At 37.4% G+C, this 20,720-nt stretch overlaps 1 protein-coding gene across 1 annotated transcript; it reads right to left on the reverse strand.

Moving 5' to 3' along the window:
• Window positions 1–5,978: 5,978 nt before the first annotated feature.
• On the reverse strand, window positions 5,979–16,824 carry LOC145775823 (SH3 domain-binding glutamic acid-rich-like protein 3). The gene is made up of 3 exons (XM_082587199.1): window positions 16,745–16,824; window positions 7,654–7,821; window positions 5,979–6,698 (listed from the first exon to the last, which is right to left on the reverse strand). The coding sequence occupies exons 1-3, from the start codon at window positions 16,793–16,795 to the stop codon at window positions 6,633–6,635; spliced, it is 285 nt and encodes a 94-aa protein (XP_082443325.1). The 5' UTR covers window positions 16,796–16,824; the 3' UTR covers window positions 5,979–6,632.
• Between the last annotated feature and the right edge of the window lie 3,896 nt (window positions 16,825–20,720).

Here is a 20,720-nt window from a genome sequence, read left to right on the forward strand (position 1 = left end):
CCGTAGGCGTGAAACTTGTGCCGGTGTGTGCACAGTTGTTATTTTTGAGTAGGCCTAACGATTTCAAATTGTGTAATGATTCACACATCTCAGTATAGCGTTACAGTTCACTTTCCCATACAGGAGCATAAAAAATGAAAGTCGAATCAAAGGTGATTTCTGTGCAAGTAGCTATGTCAATTTTCTACTGATGGTATTCAGTTAAAATAAAAGCAAAACATGTAAAACGTTGCACATAGCCGCAGTGCTGTGTCAAAGAGGGGGGGGGCGGGCCCACCGTCTCAGGGGGCCCACAAGTAATAGACTTTTGCGTGTCAGTAACAACATGTTTTTTAGCTGCTAAAGTTTATTGCGTGTACTTCCATTGAGAAAATAATTTAGGTCCGGTACCAATGTGATGCTGGGCCTGGACCCTTATACCAAAATATCTCTAAAATCACCACATTATCTTGAAGAAAAGTTAAAATAGGCTGCGACAACATTAGTAAAATCATTTGTATTTGAAACAAAACAGGTTGGTTGCAATTGAATACTTGAAATCAAGAAGGGCCCAATTACCACAAAGGTGTGTTTAAGATAAATGTGAAATGTGATGTAGTTATTTTGTGATGGAATTTCAGGGGGCCCACAGGTAATAGACATTTGCGTTTCAGTAACAATGTGTTTTTAGCTGCTGTGTGTAGTTTACTGCGTGTAGCCTACTTGTCCAATTACCACAAAGGTGTGTTTAAAAGATAAATGTGAAATGTGATGTAGTTATTTTGTGACGGAATTTCAGGGGGCCCACAGGTAATAGACATTTGCGTTTCAGTAACCATGTGTTTTTAGCTGCTGTGTGTAGTTTACTGCGTGTAGCCTACTTGTCCATTGAGAAGATAATTTAGGTCAGGTACCAATGAGATGCTGGGCCCTTATACCAAAACATCTCTAAAAACACCATATTATCTTGGAGAAAAGTTAAAATACGACAACATTAGTTAAATCATCTGAATTTGAAATAATTGCAATAAAACAGGTTGGTTGTAATTGAATACTTGAAATCAAGAAGGGCCCAATTCCCACAAAGGTGTGTTTAAGATAAATGTGTTTTAATTATTGTGGTTGTTTATTTTTTCGTATTTTGTGGTGGAACTTTGTAATTGGCAACTGTTGAACTGAAACCGCTTTATACACTGGTAGGGTCACCATACTTTGTGTGCTACTGTTAAAAGTTAAACCACGAAGTAAACAGCTCATTTTAAAATGATTGTCATAAACGGGCAAATTATAAGACATTTGCATAACTTAATTGCAATGCTTTGTCTAAATTTTGCAAAAGCATAGATTGAAACCTTTCTTTAGCATGAGGTGAAAGCGTTCTTGTTTTGTAGGTTAGCTTCTCTTTAGCATAAACTTTAAGAGTCAGGTACGATTATTTTGGAGTCTGCCAATAACTAAACAAGACACATGAAATACTTTTTGTAATATTATACTGGACTAGCTGAAAGTTTGGTTGATGTATTGGCATCCCTTTTAACAATAAAATGTTTTTTCTACATCTACCGGTATAATTTGTAAGGTAAAAGTCTTTTTTGAAGTGTCATAAGCTGCATTAAGGCTGTTGCACTTTTAGCTTAACGTTTTGGTATTACAGGGTGTTTTGTTTTCTTAAGCTTAACTTCAAAGTGAATGTTACTGGTTTACAACTGGTAGTCTAGTTCTAGAATGGTGTAACCTTGCTATGTACCAAGTTTTCACTCAGCATTTCATAAAGGAGATGTCTTGTTTGAACTAGCGACATTCTTGCTTTGAACATTTCAGATAAACAAAACTCTCAAAGAGGAATTCTTTGAAATGGCTTGTCATGGAGGTTTGTCAGACAGAACCAAGCAAACTTTGCTTTGCCATTATTGCAATTGGAGTACATTCGTTTAATACTATGATTACCAATGGTGCAGACATGCTGCAAAAGTTTTGCAGATGTTCCAAACAAGGGAATGTTTTTCTCCAAGCTCTTCGCATAGCTTTTTTTTCAAAAGTTATGTTGAGCCAAATGTTAAGCCTTGAATGTACCAGAAACCATGAAGCATTTAATGCGATCTTTACCCATGTCTTTAATCGCTGTGGTAAGAACCAGATAAAGTGATCAGCAGGCCACAAGCTGAAGAGCGACCACCAAAAGTAAGGCAAACAATTCAAAAACTGGCCTCAAACGTCAGCAAGTAATAAGTGGACATTAAGTAGTGTAATAATCAATTCACCTGCCTTTAGCTGTAGGTCATAAAAATGTTTGTCGTATTTGTAGCCTATTCCATTTGTACAGTCATATTTTGTTTACTGCTAAAAAATTGTGAACAGTAAACAAAATAGCATTTCTCATAGATTAATTAGCATTTACAATCCTGTAATTATAAATATCCCTGACTTTACAGAGGTAGCTATCAGCAAGTGTAACCAGCATACATTTAGATACCAGTATAATATAATAAGTATTTTATGACAGTTGGTTGCCAGTGTTTTGTTTGTGATTTCAAATCGTTGCTGCTTTGTTTCATTTCTTTCATTCCAAGCAAAGATGAAGCTATAACTTGATAGACCTGTGTTTACTATTAGTTATATTTCTGCTGTGTTCTGTACACTGCTGGGTTGATGGTTGTTTATGAAGTTATAAAAGTTTATTTAGGTAGTAGTTAGCCGGTATCGTGCAGTAAGCATTACGACATTTCATTAAGCACCAGTAACCTATGAAGGCTTTCTGAGTACTGCAAAGTTGTCAGTGAGTAATGAAGCTGTTAGACCTTACCTAACCTATTAACTAGTGCTACACTGTAAATATTGGTCCGTTTTGTTAAAGATCATAGTAATTTTCTTATGTATGCTGTGATTCCTGTGAAATAGTTGCAACATGTGATGAAGTCATTAAACTTCAGCTACATAAGTCAGCACTCATGCACCATTTCAATAACAACTGTTTTTTAGCATGACCAATGGTGTTTGCATAAGAAAAAAATAATTACATGTAGAAAAGTTAATTCAACAGTTAGATTACAGCAACTGCTGTTCATAATTGTGCTTCTTAAATTCAGCAATCATAATGTTTCATGATTACTGTTCGTTGGAAAATCTCGTATACAATTCTATGAAGCTGACAATTAATTGTAAGCTACTAATCGAAGTATTAGTCTTGTTTGTGTTTTCTTTTTTGATTGTAACCGATTTGTTTAATTGTTGATTAGTTTCATAACTCAAATTATTCTTTATGCCAACCTTCCATCATATGTAAAAAAGTCAATACTTCCATAGATTTCAAGGAACCATGAATAAACTCTGCTAGTTCAAATCCAAGTGTATATTTTGCTAGTGTTTCCAGTATGAAATGGGCCCAATTTCCAATCTGTTAGAGAGATTTTTTATTCAATAATTTTTGTAACAAGTATAAGAGTGTTAATACTGTTAGAAAGTTGTAGGTAAATTGGCTAAATTAATATTTATGAAGTCATAGTTTTGCTTGAACTATTTGTTAGCCCATATTTCATCATTCGCAGAGACTACATGGCATTGCGTCGAAAGCGATTGCCAATAGGGGCCCCTAAACTTAGCTGTGTCTCGGGCCCCCATGAGCTTTAATCAGGCCCTGGGTACAAGCCAAGCTCTCTACCAAGGCTCAAACTTCAAACATAACATCTTGTTAAAACATAATCAAGTTAATCATCTGACCAATTCTAACCTTTCTTCATTAACTTTTGCATTCACCACATGCCCAGCACTAGCAGAGGTGAACGAGAGAAGTCACTTTTTTTGACTCCGGCTCCGGTCCTGCTCCGAAAGTATTCTCCGGCTTCTGCTCTAACTCCGAAATTCATTTTGAAGTGAAATAAGCGTGAAACTACCTTTGTCAAATAGTTAAAAAAAAAACACCCGGGATTTTCTCAAACCTTCTTTTTGTGCTACACTATGTCCCTCTCCCCCCGGACAGGAAAATAACTAACTTTTATGGTTTAATTTAGGGTGCTTTTAACAGAATATTTTTGCACGTAAAGCATTAAATTACCACTTTGGGCCACTAATTTGTTCGCAAAGCACTAGATTACCTTTCTGGGCCCTTTTGCTAGATTACGGGGCCCCCAGGACTAAAGAATAACAACTTTTATGCTTGAAATCAGTCGTTTAAGGTGGTTTTAACCTAATACATTTTGCGCGTCAACTATAAAACTACAATTTTGGCCCCCAACAAACACAGGCCTGGGCTTTCAAGGGTACATCGTACCCTCCGTACCCCCTCTCATAGGCTTTGCTTGCTGGGTTTTTTTTTTTCGGTCATTTATCGGTCATTGACCGATTTTTTAGCAAAATGTCCGAAAAAAATATAGTCAATTCGGTCAAAATGTCCGAAAAATGTATAGTCAATTCGGGTGTTGCAAAGTTGAGTTTCGCTGATGAACGTTGAAGAAAGTTTTCTCAGATAAAACACGACAACGTTTCTCAGCGAAACTTAATGTTGTAGTTCATAGGCGCCTAACTATTTTTTTGGCCGTGGGGGCGAAAGCGTGTTTCATCAGCAGCAACGTAAATTCAGCAAAATGTCACGCAGATGGATGACATAATTATGTCGTCACACTAGGATTGCTTTTATTGCCACACTCGGAGTTATCGCTACGTTCGACCTACCGTTAATTATTATAAATAAAACTCGACCACTTCGGTTAAGCAAACACATGCCATGCGTCTGCGTAAACTAGCGGTTGATGGACTGCGACTCTTTAAGCTAAGCACAACATAAAGTTTAGCAACGAATTAGATTTATTAGCATGAAACAAGAGACGAAAAGGTTTACTAAAAAGTAAAAGGTATACTGTAAATGGAATGACAATGTCTTAAAAATGGAATGCAAATACTAATTTGATTATACGCTTGAAAATGTACCTGTTAAAAGTACAATCATTCACGTTTACATCAATTCAACAGCACGTCACCTTGAATAAATTTAGAAGTTGCTGACATCCGTAAACAGCTCTTGAAAAATAGTTACGGAGAGACGTTTGATTAAGTTTTCGACTTGACGTTGCTCCCTTTTCACTACAATATCGCAACTTATGACTGACCTGCTTTCAACTTTATGACTGACCTGTTTTCGTGTTGCAGATAAACAAAAGATGCGCATATTCCCGCCTTTGATCAGGTTTCTATGGCAACGGTCGTGTGTGCGCCACGCAGTTTGCGCGAGTCCGTTGTTGCGTTGATTATTTCGCATGTGCGCAATGCGGTTTGCACCAGCCCTTGTTGCGTTGGTTGGTGGTTACGTCGTGCCGAGACTTCAAGTTCATTTTCACAGCGAGCGGTTCACTGCCGCGACAATTCACTGCAGAGGTTTCGACTTTCGAAAGCAACATCGAGTCTGTTTGCAAGCGCATAAAGCTAAACGCACGCTCCGTCTACGTAGCAAATTATGTTGTTTTTGGGTGCATTCAACATCTGATGACATTGAATCGACACAAAATGGTAGATTTTTCCTATGTCGCAAGCAGCAAAATCAGTCATTTTTACATTGATTCAACGTCTGCAGACGTTAAATCAATGTAAAAATGACAGATTTTGTCTGGTGTGGAATTGTAGCATCCTACTCGTTCTAGTGATCATTTATCGCGAAGCTGTTGCGGTTTGCATTCAAAAAATGTTGTCCTGCTGCCGATCGCTAGTTCATCTATTGTTTTATGTATCAATACAGCATAAAAAGTTGGCGCCTATGTTGTAGCTAGTCAGAAAGTGCAAATTTTGGTTTGTATCAGCTACTTAAAAGGAAATATTTTCCTCAGAAAAAATGACCGAAATAAAAAAAAAATGACCGAATTTTTTCAAGTCATTTCAGACAAATGACCGAAAAGTGTCAGCGAAAAAAAAACCCAGCTTGCTTGTAGTTGGTATTATTTATTAAAATATCCAACCGAAGATGCAAGCAACGCTTGATTCAAGACCATCATTCTCGTGTAACGAAAAGAGAATACCGTACCTTGCTTTTCTAATTTTTTTCAACTGGGTTGCTGAGGTTGTCAGATCTCTACTAGTAACAGAAGACATGTTTTTGTGTTGTTAGACTATATTTAGATCACTATTCAAGTCTTCAGAACTAAAAGCTTGTCTGCAATAAAGTGGAAGCCGACTGCTTATGGTTTTTCGCTGCCATCCTAATTTTGGCGCTATGTAACTAGCAATTTATGCAACATTGTTTTGGGAGTTTCATTTATATGGAGCTATCAAAACAAAACTGACTTGAGAGGTATGGATCAATGATTTTATGCAGTGGAAAGAAATGTTATAATACGGTATAGCCTACTACCAAAGGCTACTCAAGAGTAGGTGATAGGCTATAATTTGGTTACCAGTAATCATCTGCGAGTCTATTCAAAAGCGACACACTACAGCCTCCATAGGCTGCAGTAAAATAACAGTGATACCCTTTCGAGCGAAGTTTCTTTTCATGGATTGCATTCAACATTTTACCTTTGCGAATACTTTTGGTCGTGGGATATATATCACTTATCAAACATAACATAGTCATAGATAACAATAATAGTGTAGCCTATTTGTATATTGTTACGATGAGCAAACTTTATATTTGAAAAACATCTTCGCTTGGAAACGATCCAGTTTGCAATTTACTTGAGTTTCAAAAACTCTTCCAGCATTTCGCACTCCACAGCCTCTTCAAAAGCTTTATAATCCTGAAATAAAACAATAATTGCGTAATAAAATAGATGATTAAATCTATAAATTGACTGAAATCAAGACACTCATTCGTGTCAGCCATTCAAGTTATCCTATAGCCTGCGCAGTGCAGCCCACAGCAAACAGGGTGGACCTTAAGTTGAAAGCTGAATGGAACTAGATTCTGTTCCTTCATAGCCGGACGTAGTCTATTTTCGAACCCAAATCCTCAAACGATGATGACAAATTAATTCATTTTGAAGCACTATATTTCTTAACGAAATATGGCTAATTTAACTCCTAAAATCAATGCTATGTTTGAATTAAACACCTTGTCTTACCAAATTGACTGACGCTTATAAATACCAAAACAAATTAACTGACGACAAATACTGCAGCAAACTGTACCCTGCAGTGAATTGTGACCCAAAATCCCTCTTAGGCCATATAGTTCGCTCACTCCTGTGTAGGCTATATCTGCCAAGTTGTCACGACATTGTGAGTTCAACCTATTTTTTTAAAAAAAGAGTTCACGCACTTACAGGCCTACTTGATTTTAGAAAAAAAATTAAAAGATTTTGAAAATGCTTAAAAACAGCTTCGTTTCGTTATTTCGAAATATTAAAGTTAGTTTTCTTGATTTCGAAATAAATTTGTTTTGAAAGTTTTTAAGCGACTTGCAGAAAAGTTGGACATGCTGCAAACAGACTTTCAAAAAATATATATCAATCGTTCACTGAAGGCCGCCGTGGAATAACTTAATAGCCTTACTTTTTCGACATACTTCTACTTGCAAGAATACAAGCTTCAGAACAAAATATTGCGTAAAATGCCAAAAGTGGCTTTTAAAATGGGCCCTGAGCCAACTGCCTCATTTGTTTCCACATATAGTCCCAATTCGACCACTGCCAGTAGACAAAGTAAATTTGATCTTAAAACCATTAGCCTAACAACTTTAACAGTTTTTCTTACCCCACAATACTCTGATCCGTTTATTATCTGTGGAGGCAGTGCTTTGGGATTCTCAGCAATTTCCCTCATTCTAGCTTTAGCATCTTCCGAAGCAGCAACATCAATCTGGTCGAAAGGAATGTTCTTACTTTCCAAAATCATAATGATTTTTTGTTGATCCTGTTTGATCTTAAAACGAACAATAAATGTGTTAGTTCTGATCAAAATTACATGTTTATAAATCCAGAAATTATGGAAAACAAAGAAAATAGATTAAAATTTACTAAAATTAAATAATTTTTTGAAGCAGTCTATAGGGCTATAGGCAGGGCCTCCGAGAGAAGTCAGCACTGATCGGGAAACAATACGAAAAATGTATAACTAAGGGCGTAGGTATGGGGGCAATTTATAATATACATAATATTTTTTAGTAAATATTGCGTTGCATGTTCGTGTTAAGCTGAAATTAGCCTACTTTCCTCAGCATAAAAAGAACTTCGTTCAATGAAAAAATCATAATCACTGGATTACATTTGCAGCAAAAATGCCATTGAGGCTAACTATTTTGTCTAGAAAGCTTTGTAAACACACAATACAGGCAACGAAAATAGTTCAACCAAGCATTTAATTCAGGAGTGTCCAAACTTTTTCCCACGCGAGCCAGATTTGATAATAAGTCTTCGTGGGCCAACAGCCACAGTAATTTTTCTGAAAACTGCAAGTTGAATTTATATGATCTTTGTGTGTCTGCAGGCCAAAAATAACACATTGTACAACAACAGGCGCGGGCCATACAAAAACGTCTCGTGGGCGGAGTTGGCCCGCGGGCCAGACTTTGGACATCCCTGATTTCATTCAACCCTTTCTGGACTTTTTGCAATGCAAAGTTACAGATCACAGCATCAAATGATAAAATTTTGCGACGTCTGAATTGATGCACAACATGTAGGCTATAGTTAGGCTTTTCAATCGGTTTTGAGTCATAGGCCTACTGGAGCGCGAACAATTCTTTTCAAATTTCAGTAATTGCTAAAACTACGTTATCAAAGCGCAACCGTTGGAGGTAGCTATCGGAACACAAAAAAAATCATAACAAAACTATTTGGAAAACCTTTCGAAAGTTGCAATCAATGATTCCTTGTGTAGAGATTATGGGGTGGTTCGTTCTGGTTTGCAGCTGAAGTTTGCTGAGTGGCTTTCTGTCAAAAGTACCAACTCATCCAAAATGTCTTGAAAAATGTCATTTTTGTAGCCTACAAATGGTTTAAATTTGTCCCACATGCCCGCAACTGCACAACAGACATAGCCTACGATGAAATTTTCATGGAACTTCAAACTCATCGACGATATGTTTGAGTTTGGTGATACATTTGTCAATTCCAACAACTATCGAATCCTTTGCAATGTAGGCTACGGTAGAATACATTTCCTTCAAATGATTCAGCTAGTTAAGTGGAGTTATAAAAGCGTTCTGTTCTCAGGAAAAGAAAATCATTTTCTTTTAAATTTATAATTGCCACTGCAACTTTACCTTGCGAGTAGTAGCCTACTCTTCTCAGCTTTCTCTTACTTAGATTACATCTTACTTAAATTTCATTAGATTCATCAGTGAATCTTGTTTAGGACCGTAATCCACATAATGCAAAGCAGTCACAAATTTAAAACTGCTAGTTGTAGGCTACTTTAGCATTGACTCAGCTTCCGATCAAGCTCTTGTTCGTTCCAACTTGATGCATTTAAGAAACGTCTTTAGAGCTTCAATTGCAAAAGGGTAATGTAATTGTAAAGCATTGGGTTTGACTGACAGCTTTCTTTAGATTTTTCAGAATTTTTCCTCTGACTGGGCTATAACTTTAAAGATGCCACTAGCTTACAGATAAAATCAATTACTCCAAAAATGATAAGACATTTGAACAACGCTGTCTGCAGGCAACATTATGAATTCCAACTAGATTTAAGCAACAACATCCATAAACAAAACACTCAAATAAAGAAAAAACTCACTACCTTCCAAAATCACATCATGAGAAGCATGACCAACAAAAGGCTACTTGACCACACGAAAACAGCAGATCTTTTAACTATGACAAAGTTACATCCAATTGCAGCAATAAGTTAATGAATCAAAATTTTTAAACCTGTTCGGCCACACTAAAAATCACAATTCGAAATCAGCAAAGTTTGCACAGAAGGCAAAGTAGAAGGAAAAAGAAAACGTGGCAGACAACCAAAACGATGGCAAGACAACATCCAATCATGGACCGGACTCAACGTGGCGACACTGGGCGAGCTGGCTCAAAATCGCCACTCTTGGAAGCAAATAACTCATGTTGATGCGCAATCTGCTGCAGGCGGAGATGATGACTGATGATGATCCATAAACAAAAAATATACAGGATTTACTTTCTTTAATCGTGCTTGGACTAATAGGCTACCGGTAACTTTCCCAGATAACTTATGTTGGATACAACATCCTATGACGGCCAACGCAGATTTTGAAGTTAAGGTTCAGTTGTCAAGCAAAAATAGTTTCCGCTTAGCTAAAACAGCACCAGTTTTCAAGTTGACACTATCAATACAATCGAAACCGTTCAGTAATACAGAAATCATTTCAGCTTCAGATTTTACGTCTTGAATCTGTTCAACATCGCCTACCTTAACACGAAAATGATTTGTTTTTGATGAGAAGCATCGAGAGTGACATTTACAATGATTAGAAATACTTGGAACTACGCACTTCATTTAAGAATTTGTTGATTATTTAGTTGGTACATTTTTACTTTAGTACTAAAAATGGGCCCCCCTCAAAAGTGCAAAAACAAAAAACTACTCGTTTTTCCTTTACAATGTTTTACTAGGGGAGAAACTGGCCCGACTTCCTCCCCTCTCGGAGCCACTGGCTATAGGCTACTGTACCGCTACGTCAAAATAAGACCAACTCTAAAGTTATAGCCTAATAGCCAGGGAATGCAATGGAAGACAGATTTTGGGATGGAAGATGGAAAATGTCAAGGATGGAAAGGCAGGGCCCACAAGAGGGAGGGACAACCGGTGCATTGCACCGGGGCCCGGTGAGTTCAAGGGGGCCCGACAAAATATCTAAATTCACGCGTTAAAGTTGATTTCAACGATTTTGCGTAAAATATTGTTTTTATATTAGTTCCCTATGTTGATAGGGCCCCCTCATGAATATGCCCTTTTTTAAAACTACAGAATTTTTAATGTTTTGAGTTCAGGAGGCCCGACAAAATGTTAAAATTTGCGTGCTCAGGTCGATTTTGCATAAATTATTGTTTTTTATATTACCGGTTGTGGTTTCATATTTTAATTGGGCCCCCTCATGGGTATGCCCTTTTTCAAAACTACAGCATTTTCGGTTTTTTTTAGTTCAGAGGGCCCGACAAAATGTTTAAATTTGCGTGCTCAGGTCGATTTTGCATAAAATATTGTTTTTTATATTACCGATAGTTTCATATTTCGATTGGGCCCCTCATGGGTATGCCCTTTTTCAAAACTACAAACTTTTCAATTTTTTTAGTTCAAAGGGCCCGACAAATGTTTTAATTTGCATGCTCAGGTCGATTTTGCATAATATAGCCTATTTTTTTTTATATTAGCGGTATTTTCATATTTCGATTGGGCCCCCGAATGCGGGGGATTGGGCCCCCGAACCCTCCGTCTGCGGACCATGGGTATGAATGAATATTTTAGTTTATTTCAGTGTTAGTGTTTTAATTTCAGTGTTAGTCTGGGTGTTTTAATGTGAATATTTGGGTACGTGTACGGCATGTTTTAATAAGCAATTGATTGATCAGGTTAGGTTACAGTCATACAGAAGGTATTCTATGCATTTGCTGACATCTTGTCAATTTATGACACAAGCAAGCAGTGACTGTTATGTGTAGGCTAATCATGTTGAACTGGTACAATTTTAGTTGTACAGTATATATAATCTTGTTTAGCGTGATATTTTAAGAGTTCAGAAAATAGTAAAAAGTATTGAAATATTGTTAAAATACTTAGCAAGAAGTCGTTACTGTCACTTTTTCGGTACAGAAATGCTCAAGTATTTTTTGTTTTGGATATGATACTAATTACATGTACTGAAATCATGGAACTTGTCTAATATAGCCTGAGACAGTTACAGTATTTTTGAGTTTTTAGGACTTGTTGAATGATTTTGCTATATTGGAATGCAAGCAAGTTTCATGGAGGCAATGCAGGAAAATAATTTTGTCTTTGTAGCAGGGCCAAATGTCATAACAGTCTAACAAAATTCGAAAAAAAGTTTAAAGATTAGTGGAAGTGTGATTTTTTGAGTAAAAATCATAGATCTTTACTTCTGTTGAAGTGCAGTTTCTTTCAACTATAGACAGAATCAGAAGTGTCCTAATTGCAATGCAGCTTACTTTTTCCAGCACTGCAGAAAGGTGTTGATTTTCAAAACTAGTGATTAGTATATAAACAAACATTTGTTTCGAAGAAGTTTTCCTTTTCGTTTGTTTTCACTATTTATTTTTTAGCAGTCTTCTCCAGTCAGGCCAAGCCAATCTTACTCTTGAATTTCAGGAACAGTGTCAATATTGACTCAAAACAGCCATTCTGTCATTATGCAGGGTATTTGTAAAGGTCTCGATACATAGTATAGTGATAGATGTAGGTACATTTATATTGATAGGACTTAAAAATAGAAATATATTCAACTTTGGTTTCTCCTGACCACTTGCTGTAGAAATGAAGAGAAAGTGACCCTCAATCATGCGTGAATGCAGTTTCACTCAAACAAGCAAAGAAAACTAAAGGAGTAAAAATAAGAAGCTGCCTATTGATCCTGAAATAAAGTTGGTATTTCTTAATGTCATGAACAATAGCAATGCATTCATCCAAGTTTGGTCTCCTAGTCTCTGCTGATTTTAAGGTCAGAAATGATATTGTACGGTATGTTAATGTAAAGGTGTATGCACACATATGCAATGCTACTTGTATGTCAGCCATGTCAGATAGTATTGCCATTTTTATCTTTAAAGTGGCTATTTTTACCCACTTTTTGCCATGGTTACAATCAGGTGTTGCCAGAGTTAGGATTAAAGTTAGGAAGGGGTAAGGTAAGGGTTAGAGTTAGGAATAAGGTTAGGGTTTTGATCTTTGACCATGACTAAACATTTTTTTCCAAAATACAAGTTTTTGTTTTCAACAGCTATAAACTTTTCCTCAAATTAAAGCAGAATTCCTTATCTGGCAACGCTATTGAGGCTATATTTACACTACATAGTGTAACTATAGCCACAGCCTTTTATCTTTGTATAACTAGTGTGTATCTGTGAATTTAAAGTCATAAACACCACTACAATACTGCATTCTTTGTGAAATAGTGGAGTGGTAATACTTTAACCTAATGTATTCTTTGTAGTATTTTTAAATAGGTCTGGTTTTAAAATAAAAACACTGTGCGGAACACCATGTATGCATTGGCCTTGTGGATTAACGCGCACCGCAAATTTTGCTTGTGATTTGTGAGATATCACGCGACATGTTGCGCTGGGGGGCCCGGCAGCAAGATCTGCACCGGGGCCCGGGAGGGCTCTTGGAGGCCCTGTGGAAAGGAATGGAAGATCTTGATGATGAGATGGAAGACAATCTTCCATCATTAACTTTCTAACGCTTTATCAAAGCATGCAAAATATTACGTTGCTTGCTGAAATAATTCGAACGGTAGGCCAACGTTCAAACAATAATTCAAACGGTACGCAATCCTTAGGAAAATACTGCTGTTAAATTTTTAGCCTATGGTTTTTAGGTTTATTTGTGGCATATTCAACGCGGAGATCACAAAATGTGAAGATGGAAGAAATTTCTGAGATGGAATGGAAGATTTCTAAGATGGAATGGAAGAAAATCTCAGGATGGAAGATGGAAAAAACGTTTTTCATTTCATCCCATACCCTGCTAATAGCCTACAATACACTCATAATAAAGCTATTATTTGCAATTTCAATCGAGTCTTATTTAAAGTCAAGCTTTAGTTCACGAAGTGTCTGCAAATTCAAGTTCTTTATTTTGCTTTTTCAAGTTCGGAACCTTTATGTTTCAGACTCAGTTTCTTCTAAGATCGATTCTATTGATTTCAATTTCGTGTTTAGTAAAAAAAAATTTGGACAAAAAGACTTTTTTATTGTGGAGTCTTTGTTTATTTTTCACTTTCTTTGGCACAATAGGCTAGCCTAGAATTAGCCATGTTTACCTTGCTGCAAGAACCTATTAACTTCCACAAACTCTTCAAAGAACCCAAACCCGAAAAAAATTCACACTGCTTGCAATGCTCATCACTCTGGCATTTACAAGCAAAAATACACAAAATTTGTGAAGATATTCAGAAATAGGGGAAGGTTTGGTTAGTTGAGCCGGGTAACGGTTGATCCATCCGGTTTTATCGCAACGTTGTGCATGATTAGTCAACCGTTTCATAACGAAAATATGGAAAAACTTGAAGTCCATCAGCACATGTAGTTCTAGGGATTTTCTACAAGCAGAAAAATTGTGAAGCAGTTAAATGTAAAATGGTAGGTAAAAGTAGTTTTGAGAGAAATAAGAAATGTGTTATTTTTTCCTACGATGTTTCATCGTTGTCTTAATCGAAATTCTGGGATAGGAAAGGGTAACTTACTCTTTGTTTTAGTAGTTCTCGTTGCTTGATTAGCCAGTTGGTTATTGGCAATTTTTTATGAATTTTGAAAATGGCGGCGATGCTTACAGTTGAGCCACTTGCAATGTTCACGGTTGAGCCATGTCTTTGTCATAAGGAATGTAGTTTATGAGCCGAAGGTCCTTACGTACTGCTCTAGTTTTGTTGTACCGTACTGTAATTGATGCGTAGAAATGGTGACGTAGCCGGGGGGCGGTCCACTGCACCCCTTAACCCATTAAAAGCCGCTACAAGTTCCCATTGCTCTTTTTAGGAAATATTTTAGCCACAAAGTTGTATTGTCATAACTTTTTAATTAGTTTAAAAAAATTTGACGATTTTTGCTTTTTTGATACATTTTTTTGTTTGCCTTTTAAAAGGACACTGGCCACATGGTCAAATATAAATCTCGCGATACCTTAACATAAGCAGGTGTTTGTTTCGGTAGAAGTTTGTCAGATCTTTCTTGAAGGGCGTTTCAAAGTTATTGTATGAACATATTATATTCACGGTAACCATCGGCGCAGCTAGTGAGAGGGTGCCCCCCAGTAGGCAGTCTCCCCCTTGGTCGGAAGCTTGTGGCGGCAGAATATTTTTAAACGTAAACTAAAAACCATAGTAAAAATCTTTTTTGAAATGGATTTGGCTCGAATTCTATTTGCTTGTTCCTACTTCACGCGTTCAGGGGTGCAAAATCATGGTCCGCCGCGGGTGGCACAAACCATAGCTAGGCTACCAATAAAAATACAAAAATTTTCATATTTTTTTTTTGGGAGCTACTGTTCTCAAAATAAAGCGGCTCAAAAACCAGCTCAAGACGAAATCTCAAGAATGCATCTAAAAAGCGTGTTTGAATTTGGTTTGTGACAGTTTGCATCTTTATAATGCGTTTAAAATTATCCGAAATCAGAGTAAATATTTTAATGTGGCATCATGGCCTCAATGCCTCATCTAAAGAATCAGTCCTCGTTTGCATTGATTTGTATTGATTTGCATTGATACCTACCAAATCAGGCGCGAATCTAAGAGTTTTTTTCGGAGGGGGCCAGAAAATTTGAAAATCAATTAAAAAGAAAAAAAAAGCTAAACAGATGTGAACAATGATACTACGACATATACGATATGCTAGAAAATAGACATTAAAACAACCATTTTCATCAATTGTGATGCCGAGGGACTAATATCAGCTGTTTAGAAGCATATCAAACCATTTGATGCGGAAACATACAATTTTTCACAAAATTTCGGGGGGGTGGGGGGGGGCCGGGCCCCCTGGCCCCCCCCCATAAATCTGCGCCTGTACCAAATGTAACTTCGCATTCTCACATAGGCCATTTGTATTTTTGTACGGTAACGAATTCTACATCACAATCTCATCATGTAGGCCTAGTTGTAGGAATGTAAGGGTAGGTTATTGACACTCTTTGTTTTGTTTGTTGTTCATAATTATGTTTATCCTGCATTGCGGGAAAGCGGACTTGAGCGCTATGCTTCGGTGTACGCCTTCTGACGTACACCTGACCCACGCTGCAGCCGACGGCAATGTCTGTTTCCGGTTGTCTACTCTACTTATGACTTAAATTTGGTACTACCCATTACTCGAAATTGATCACTGGGTAGAGGCAATTATCGTAAAGTTTCTTGCCCAGAGAAACAACAGCAAGTGCGGGTGGCTGGAGTCGAACATGCAGGCTCTCGACTGCGAGCCCAACGCGCTAACCACTCGGCCACTGCTGCCGACTTATTAGACCCTAGCCTATAGGCTAGTTATGAAATAGATAATTAGGCCAATTAATCTTTTGCTATTATTCCTTTGGTCTCTAGGCTCCGTGGCTCTAGGCTTGATGTCACTATTCTCGTTTAGTATAAAAATGTGTACAGAACTTCATCCAGTCTTTTTGAGATTGAACACATCTCAAAGAACGTGTTGCTATATCGCTCGGATAACTGAATTGATCGCCACGGGCGTTGGGTTTTCAATAAATGGATTCATCTAAAATTCAACTACACCATCTAGTCATTGTAATCTATAGTCAGTAAATTAGGATGATGGGGTTTGGTTGGTTTTGAATCTTTATCCTAGGACTGACAAAGCCTTGATAGGTTATTCCTGGTAGTTTCGCATACTTGGCCGGTTACCGAGATTGGCAGAGTGAAGTTTCCAATTGTTGAAGTGTTGCTGCCGGGGAATTATTTCATCCATTAGGTGCCGCTGAATGGAGAGCAATCCTTAGAAGTCCTGCGTTGCTCAAGCGCAGACCTCGAGAGTAGAACCAGCGCCGCTTGATCTTAAATTAGCTATGAGCCACCTTGCTATTGCTGCAGATTCAACGTCTTTAGTAGGCTAAACCCAAAAGTAAGAGTTTTGAACAGTCACGGATAATGCATAAGATGTAAACATAATGTAAGTTAGCCTATACTTTGACGTACCGCAAAGTTTGCTGAGACTGTGGACACGAACACACTAATACGTTTAGCCATTTTGAATTGTGCCTAGAAAGATTATTTCTGCAAAATAAAACAAGATCACAACAGAACTTGATAAAAACTCTTTCATTGTAGCCCACCTGACAGCATTGTTAATACTTTGAAGGTATCATTTTCTTATCAGAAAGCTGCAGCTAGTGATCTGGCTAGGATCTGCTCTGGAATGCAGAAACTGTCCGATTTGATTTGACGGATAACCGCTTGATGCTCTTTTTTTACAATTTAGATTAAGTAGCCTACCGTAGGCCTACCGATAGTCTACAATTATTCTACATGAAATATGCTTTCACCGTGGACTTTTGAAAGCACACGAGTCTCATAAAGTCATATAAGCCTCGGCCTAGTGGCTTACCTCACTGCAACTGCGTTAGATTGATTTACTTTGCATTGAACAAATCTATTGTTAAATCATCAACTTTGAACTTTTACTTAAAAAGCAAAGATATGCCGGTAGCGGTAGGCACAAAATATTATAGCCTATTTTCATCCATCACTTCCCTTGTTGCGCGTGTGCTATTATAACTGAAGCCTACAATGACGCTTCGTATTGCTTGCTAAAAGCCGGAAGTATATATTTTAGCTTAGCTATAGGCTACTGCAGTCACGTAGCTCTTACCTACTTAAAAGCAACAAAAAGTAGGGTGCGACACTAGCTAAACAAAACGCGATGACTTGTGTTCTTACATTCCGACCATCAAACACTTTCGATAAGACAGCACGGCCGAACGAAATAACAATTTTTGTTTTTATTGATGTTTTTTTAATAAGCTTACATTGGGAAGCCTTTTTCGAACATGTTTTAGGGGTTTAACCACATTACCTTTTAGTTGTTTTTTTTTTTTCAGGTACGGTAGCCTGTAAGCCTAAGCCTACCTACTTTACAGGTAGGCTATAGCTTTTCAGGTATAACAACCACATTACTAATTTAATTCAATTCAATTCAATTTATTTTTCTTTGTCGGAAAACAACAGCAATAATAAAGTTACAAATAGTGAACGGGAACAAAACCAATAAAACGAAAAGGTGGCAAAACTACAAAAGTTTAAAACGTGCATGTTTAAAGTAATTTCAGGTGTAAGCTACTTTTCGAAATATTCTTTCGGTCTTGAGCACGCTTTAATTTTTTAGTATTGTAGCGTCTCTTTTTCAAGTCTATGCTATGTTGTAGAAAGTAGGCTAGGCTACTTGTAGGTCTAGTCAAGACCGTAGGCTACAGAAGATATCGACACTAATAAGAAAATCGCATTATACCGGTAACCAAAACATATGAGGTGATTTTTTCAGATCCCGAGCTCCTTATAAAGGTTAGCCTACGGGGCCCCTAAAATCTTTCCGGGCCAGGTCCAAAAGTAGGCTACCCCTGGCCCCCCTGTTTACGCTACTGTATCTAGTCTATTTTTGCTTCGATGTTCAGAGATGAAATGAAACTGAACGGAATCTTCACTGAAATAGGCCAACTATAGGCCTAAATAAAATTGTCGCAAAATTTACAGAAACTAGAGATTTCCAATTATTTTTGATCTATTGTTTTCAATTTGATTCTTTTTATTTCTGATTAGCCTAGCCTAAGTGTAAAAAGTGCAATAATATAAAACATAATGAGACATTAGCAGAAAGCATAATCATCTTCATCACAAATAACGGAATTCCAATTTCATAATTTTGATAAGAATAAAATATAACCTTTTGCTTTATAGCCTAAACTACGACATTCACAAATATAGTCTAGACTTCCCAAAGCTCAAACAAATTGTTTTTCTGTTCTTTTACCGATCGCTAAAAATAACTAAACCAATTCAAAGATTACAATACGCAAAATGTTACGTTATATAGCGGCACCTATAGTAGAAAAAATAATTCACATACAACAACACTTCAACAGCAAATGGAAATTATGGAATTTTTATTTTGTCAATCTCGGCTACCGAGGCAAGGTGAGTGGTTCAAAACCTTCACAATTATGCCAAATTGACAGAATTAATTTTCCCAACCGGCTTTCTCAGTTTCGGATTAAACTGCTGTGAAAGCGAAATTTTGCAGTTTACTACCAATGTGTATCAAATTGGATAAGATCTAGCGCATTTTTGGTGGTTTGGCCTGTTTTTTCTTTCAGGCAATTAGAAGTTTTTGTTTGACCCTTTTTCACTGCCGATTTCGCCTATTTTGTGGACTAAACCTGGCAACAAGTGAATAAAAAAATAACAGTTAACCTCTCAAGTACATGTAGCTCCACACAGAGTGAAATTTACATGCCTTTTGACTCTTTTTTATTTCTTTAAAAGTATTATTGACTCAAAAAGAATGTCTAAAAAGACATTACGAAAAGTAATGTCATTAAACCTGAATATGAATGTCTAAACCTGAATGTCATGAAAAGTAAAATTAATGTCATTAAACCTGGCAACTCTGGTCTGAATATCAGTGTCAGTGTTTCTGTTTCCACTTTCCAATCCAATTGCGGAAGCGGAATTTAGTGTAGTAAAACTTGCAGATGGTGGAGTGGGACACTTACGGCACGGTAAGAGTGGTGGGACCACCATCACTGTATGTTATGCAATTACACACACACTGTTCCACAGTCCCCATCTCCATTTTACATGGTCCAGGGTATTTTGTTAATTTTAAATTATGATTGGGTACAGTAGGCTTCTACACCTACGGTAATTTCATTCACTGGGCCTTCAACTGTCCTAGCTTCGGACATACAGTATGGTATGGTAGCTGAATTTAAACAATGTTTATTTCTAGCACTGAGACTCAAAGACACTTGATATTTTTTCAGTAACAAACATATCATTAATAATTATTTGATTTCAAGAAGTGTGCAGTCAGAACGATGTTGAGGTGTGATGTGCATCAGTTAACCAAGTTAAGATTAGTTTAATCGAAATGGAATTCGTTTAATTGAACTAATTTTACTTTATCACAATAAAAATGGTTATTTAGCTGCAAGTTGGTTTTAGGCTTGAACAGCATTAGTGCAGTTAGTCACCGTACCGGTCATTTGATTTTCAAATGCTTGTGCAGGGTTCGATCTTAGCACTGGTCCTCTGGCCAATGTCTAGTGCGAGTTCTCTGCGGACCAGTATGAATCGTTTCGCACTGGTCCGACTGTCCAGTGCAAAAATATCATCGTATTGTGTCGTTTGATCGTTTAGAATGCGTGGTTCTCGTTTGTGCTTCTCTTCAAACAACAAAACACGTGATCTGTGCATGTTAAACCGTAAGAAATAGGAAAACGCAACATCATGTGTTAAATCGTAAGAAGAAAGCAATCGCAACATCACGTGACAGTGTTAAATTATAAGAAACAGGGTAATCGCAACAAGACGTGAGCTCTGGTAGACTAGTTTCGACCCCAAACCTGCCATACATCTATGGCTGGCAAACGATTCATCTGTGAGGTCAAGAAGGCCCGACGCAGGCTAGTGGCTATGTGTTTACAAGGCCAGACAAACACACATCGGATTCCGATTATGACCCCGTGATCGTCCCGTCATCAGATTCCGATTATGACCTCGTGATCGTCCCGCCATCAGATTTCGATTATGACCCATCATCGGATGCAGAGATTGAAGAAGAGCCCCAAGTAGATTCAAGACTCAACGTAGATTGAATGTCTTGCCTAGATAAACTGTTGTTACTGTTATTGCCATTGTATATTTCCATGTTATTGCCACCATTCATTATTGTCATTTTAAGGTACCGTAGTTTTTCCTGGGTTGGCCTCGTGCTTCCCACGACAATCTTGTTTTTATCAGTCAACGGGACGGACCAGTGCGTTCTCGTGCGGACCAGTGCAAATGGTGAGCCACTGGTCCGGTTGGCCAGTGCAAAAAAAAATTTAAGGTCGAACCCTACTTGTGGTCTTAGTATATCTAGCTTATCTCATTCATTGTTTTTGTGTCTTCAAACCAG

This window comes from Aplidium turbinatum, chromosome 8 (genome assembly GCF_918807975.1).
Source record: "Aplidium turbinatum chromosome 8, kaAplTurb1.1, whole genome shotgun sequence".
NCBI classification, from domain to species: domain Eukaryota; kingdom Metazoa; phylum Chordata; class Ascidiacea; order Aplousobranchia; family Polyclinidae; genus Aplidium; species Aplidium turbinatum.

Bases quoted from the DNA above. Each gene is read 5' to 3' on its own strand.
- LOC145775823 (XM_082587199.1), bottom strand. From the start codon at position 16,795: ATGGCTAAACGTATTAGTGTGTTCGTGTCCACAGTCTCAGCAAACTTT. The intron at 7,822-16,744 runs GTACGTCAAAGT...GTTCGTTTTAAG, and splicing joins CAGTCTCAGCAAACTTTGCG to ATCAAACAGGATCAACAAAA. The intron at 6,699-7,653 runs GTAAGAAAAACT...GTTTTATTTCAG, and splicing joins ACGGATCAGAGTATTGTGGG to GATTATAAAGCTTTTGAAGA.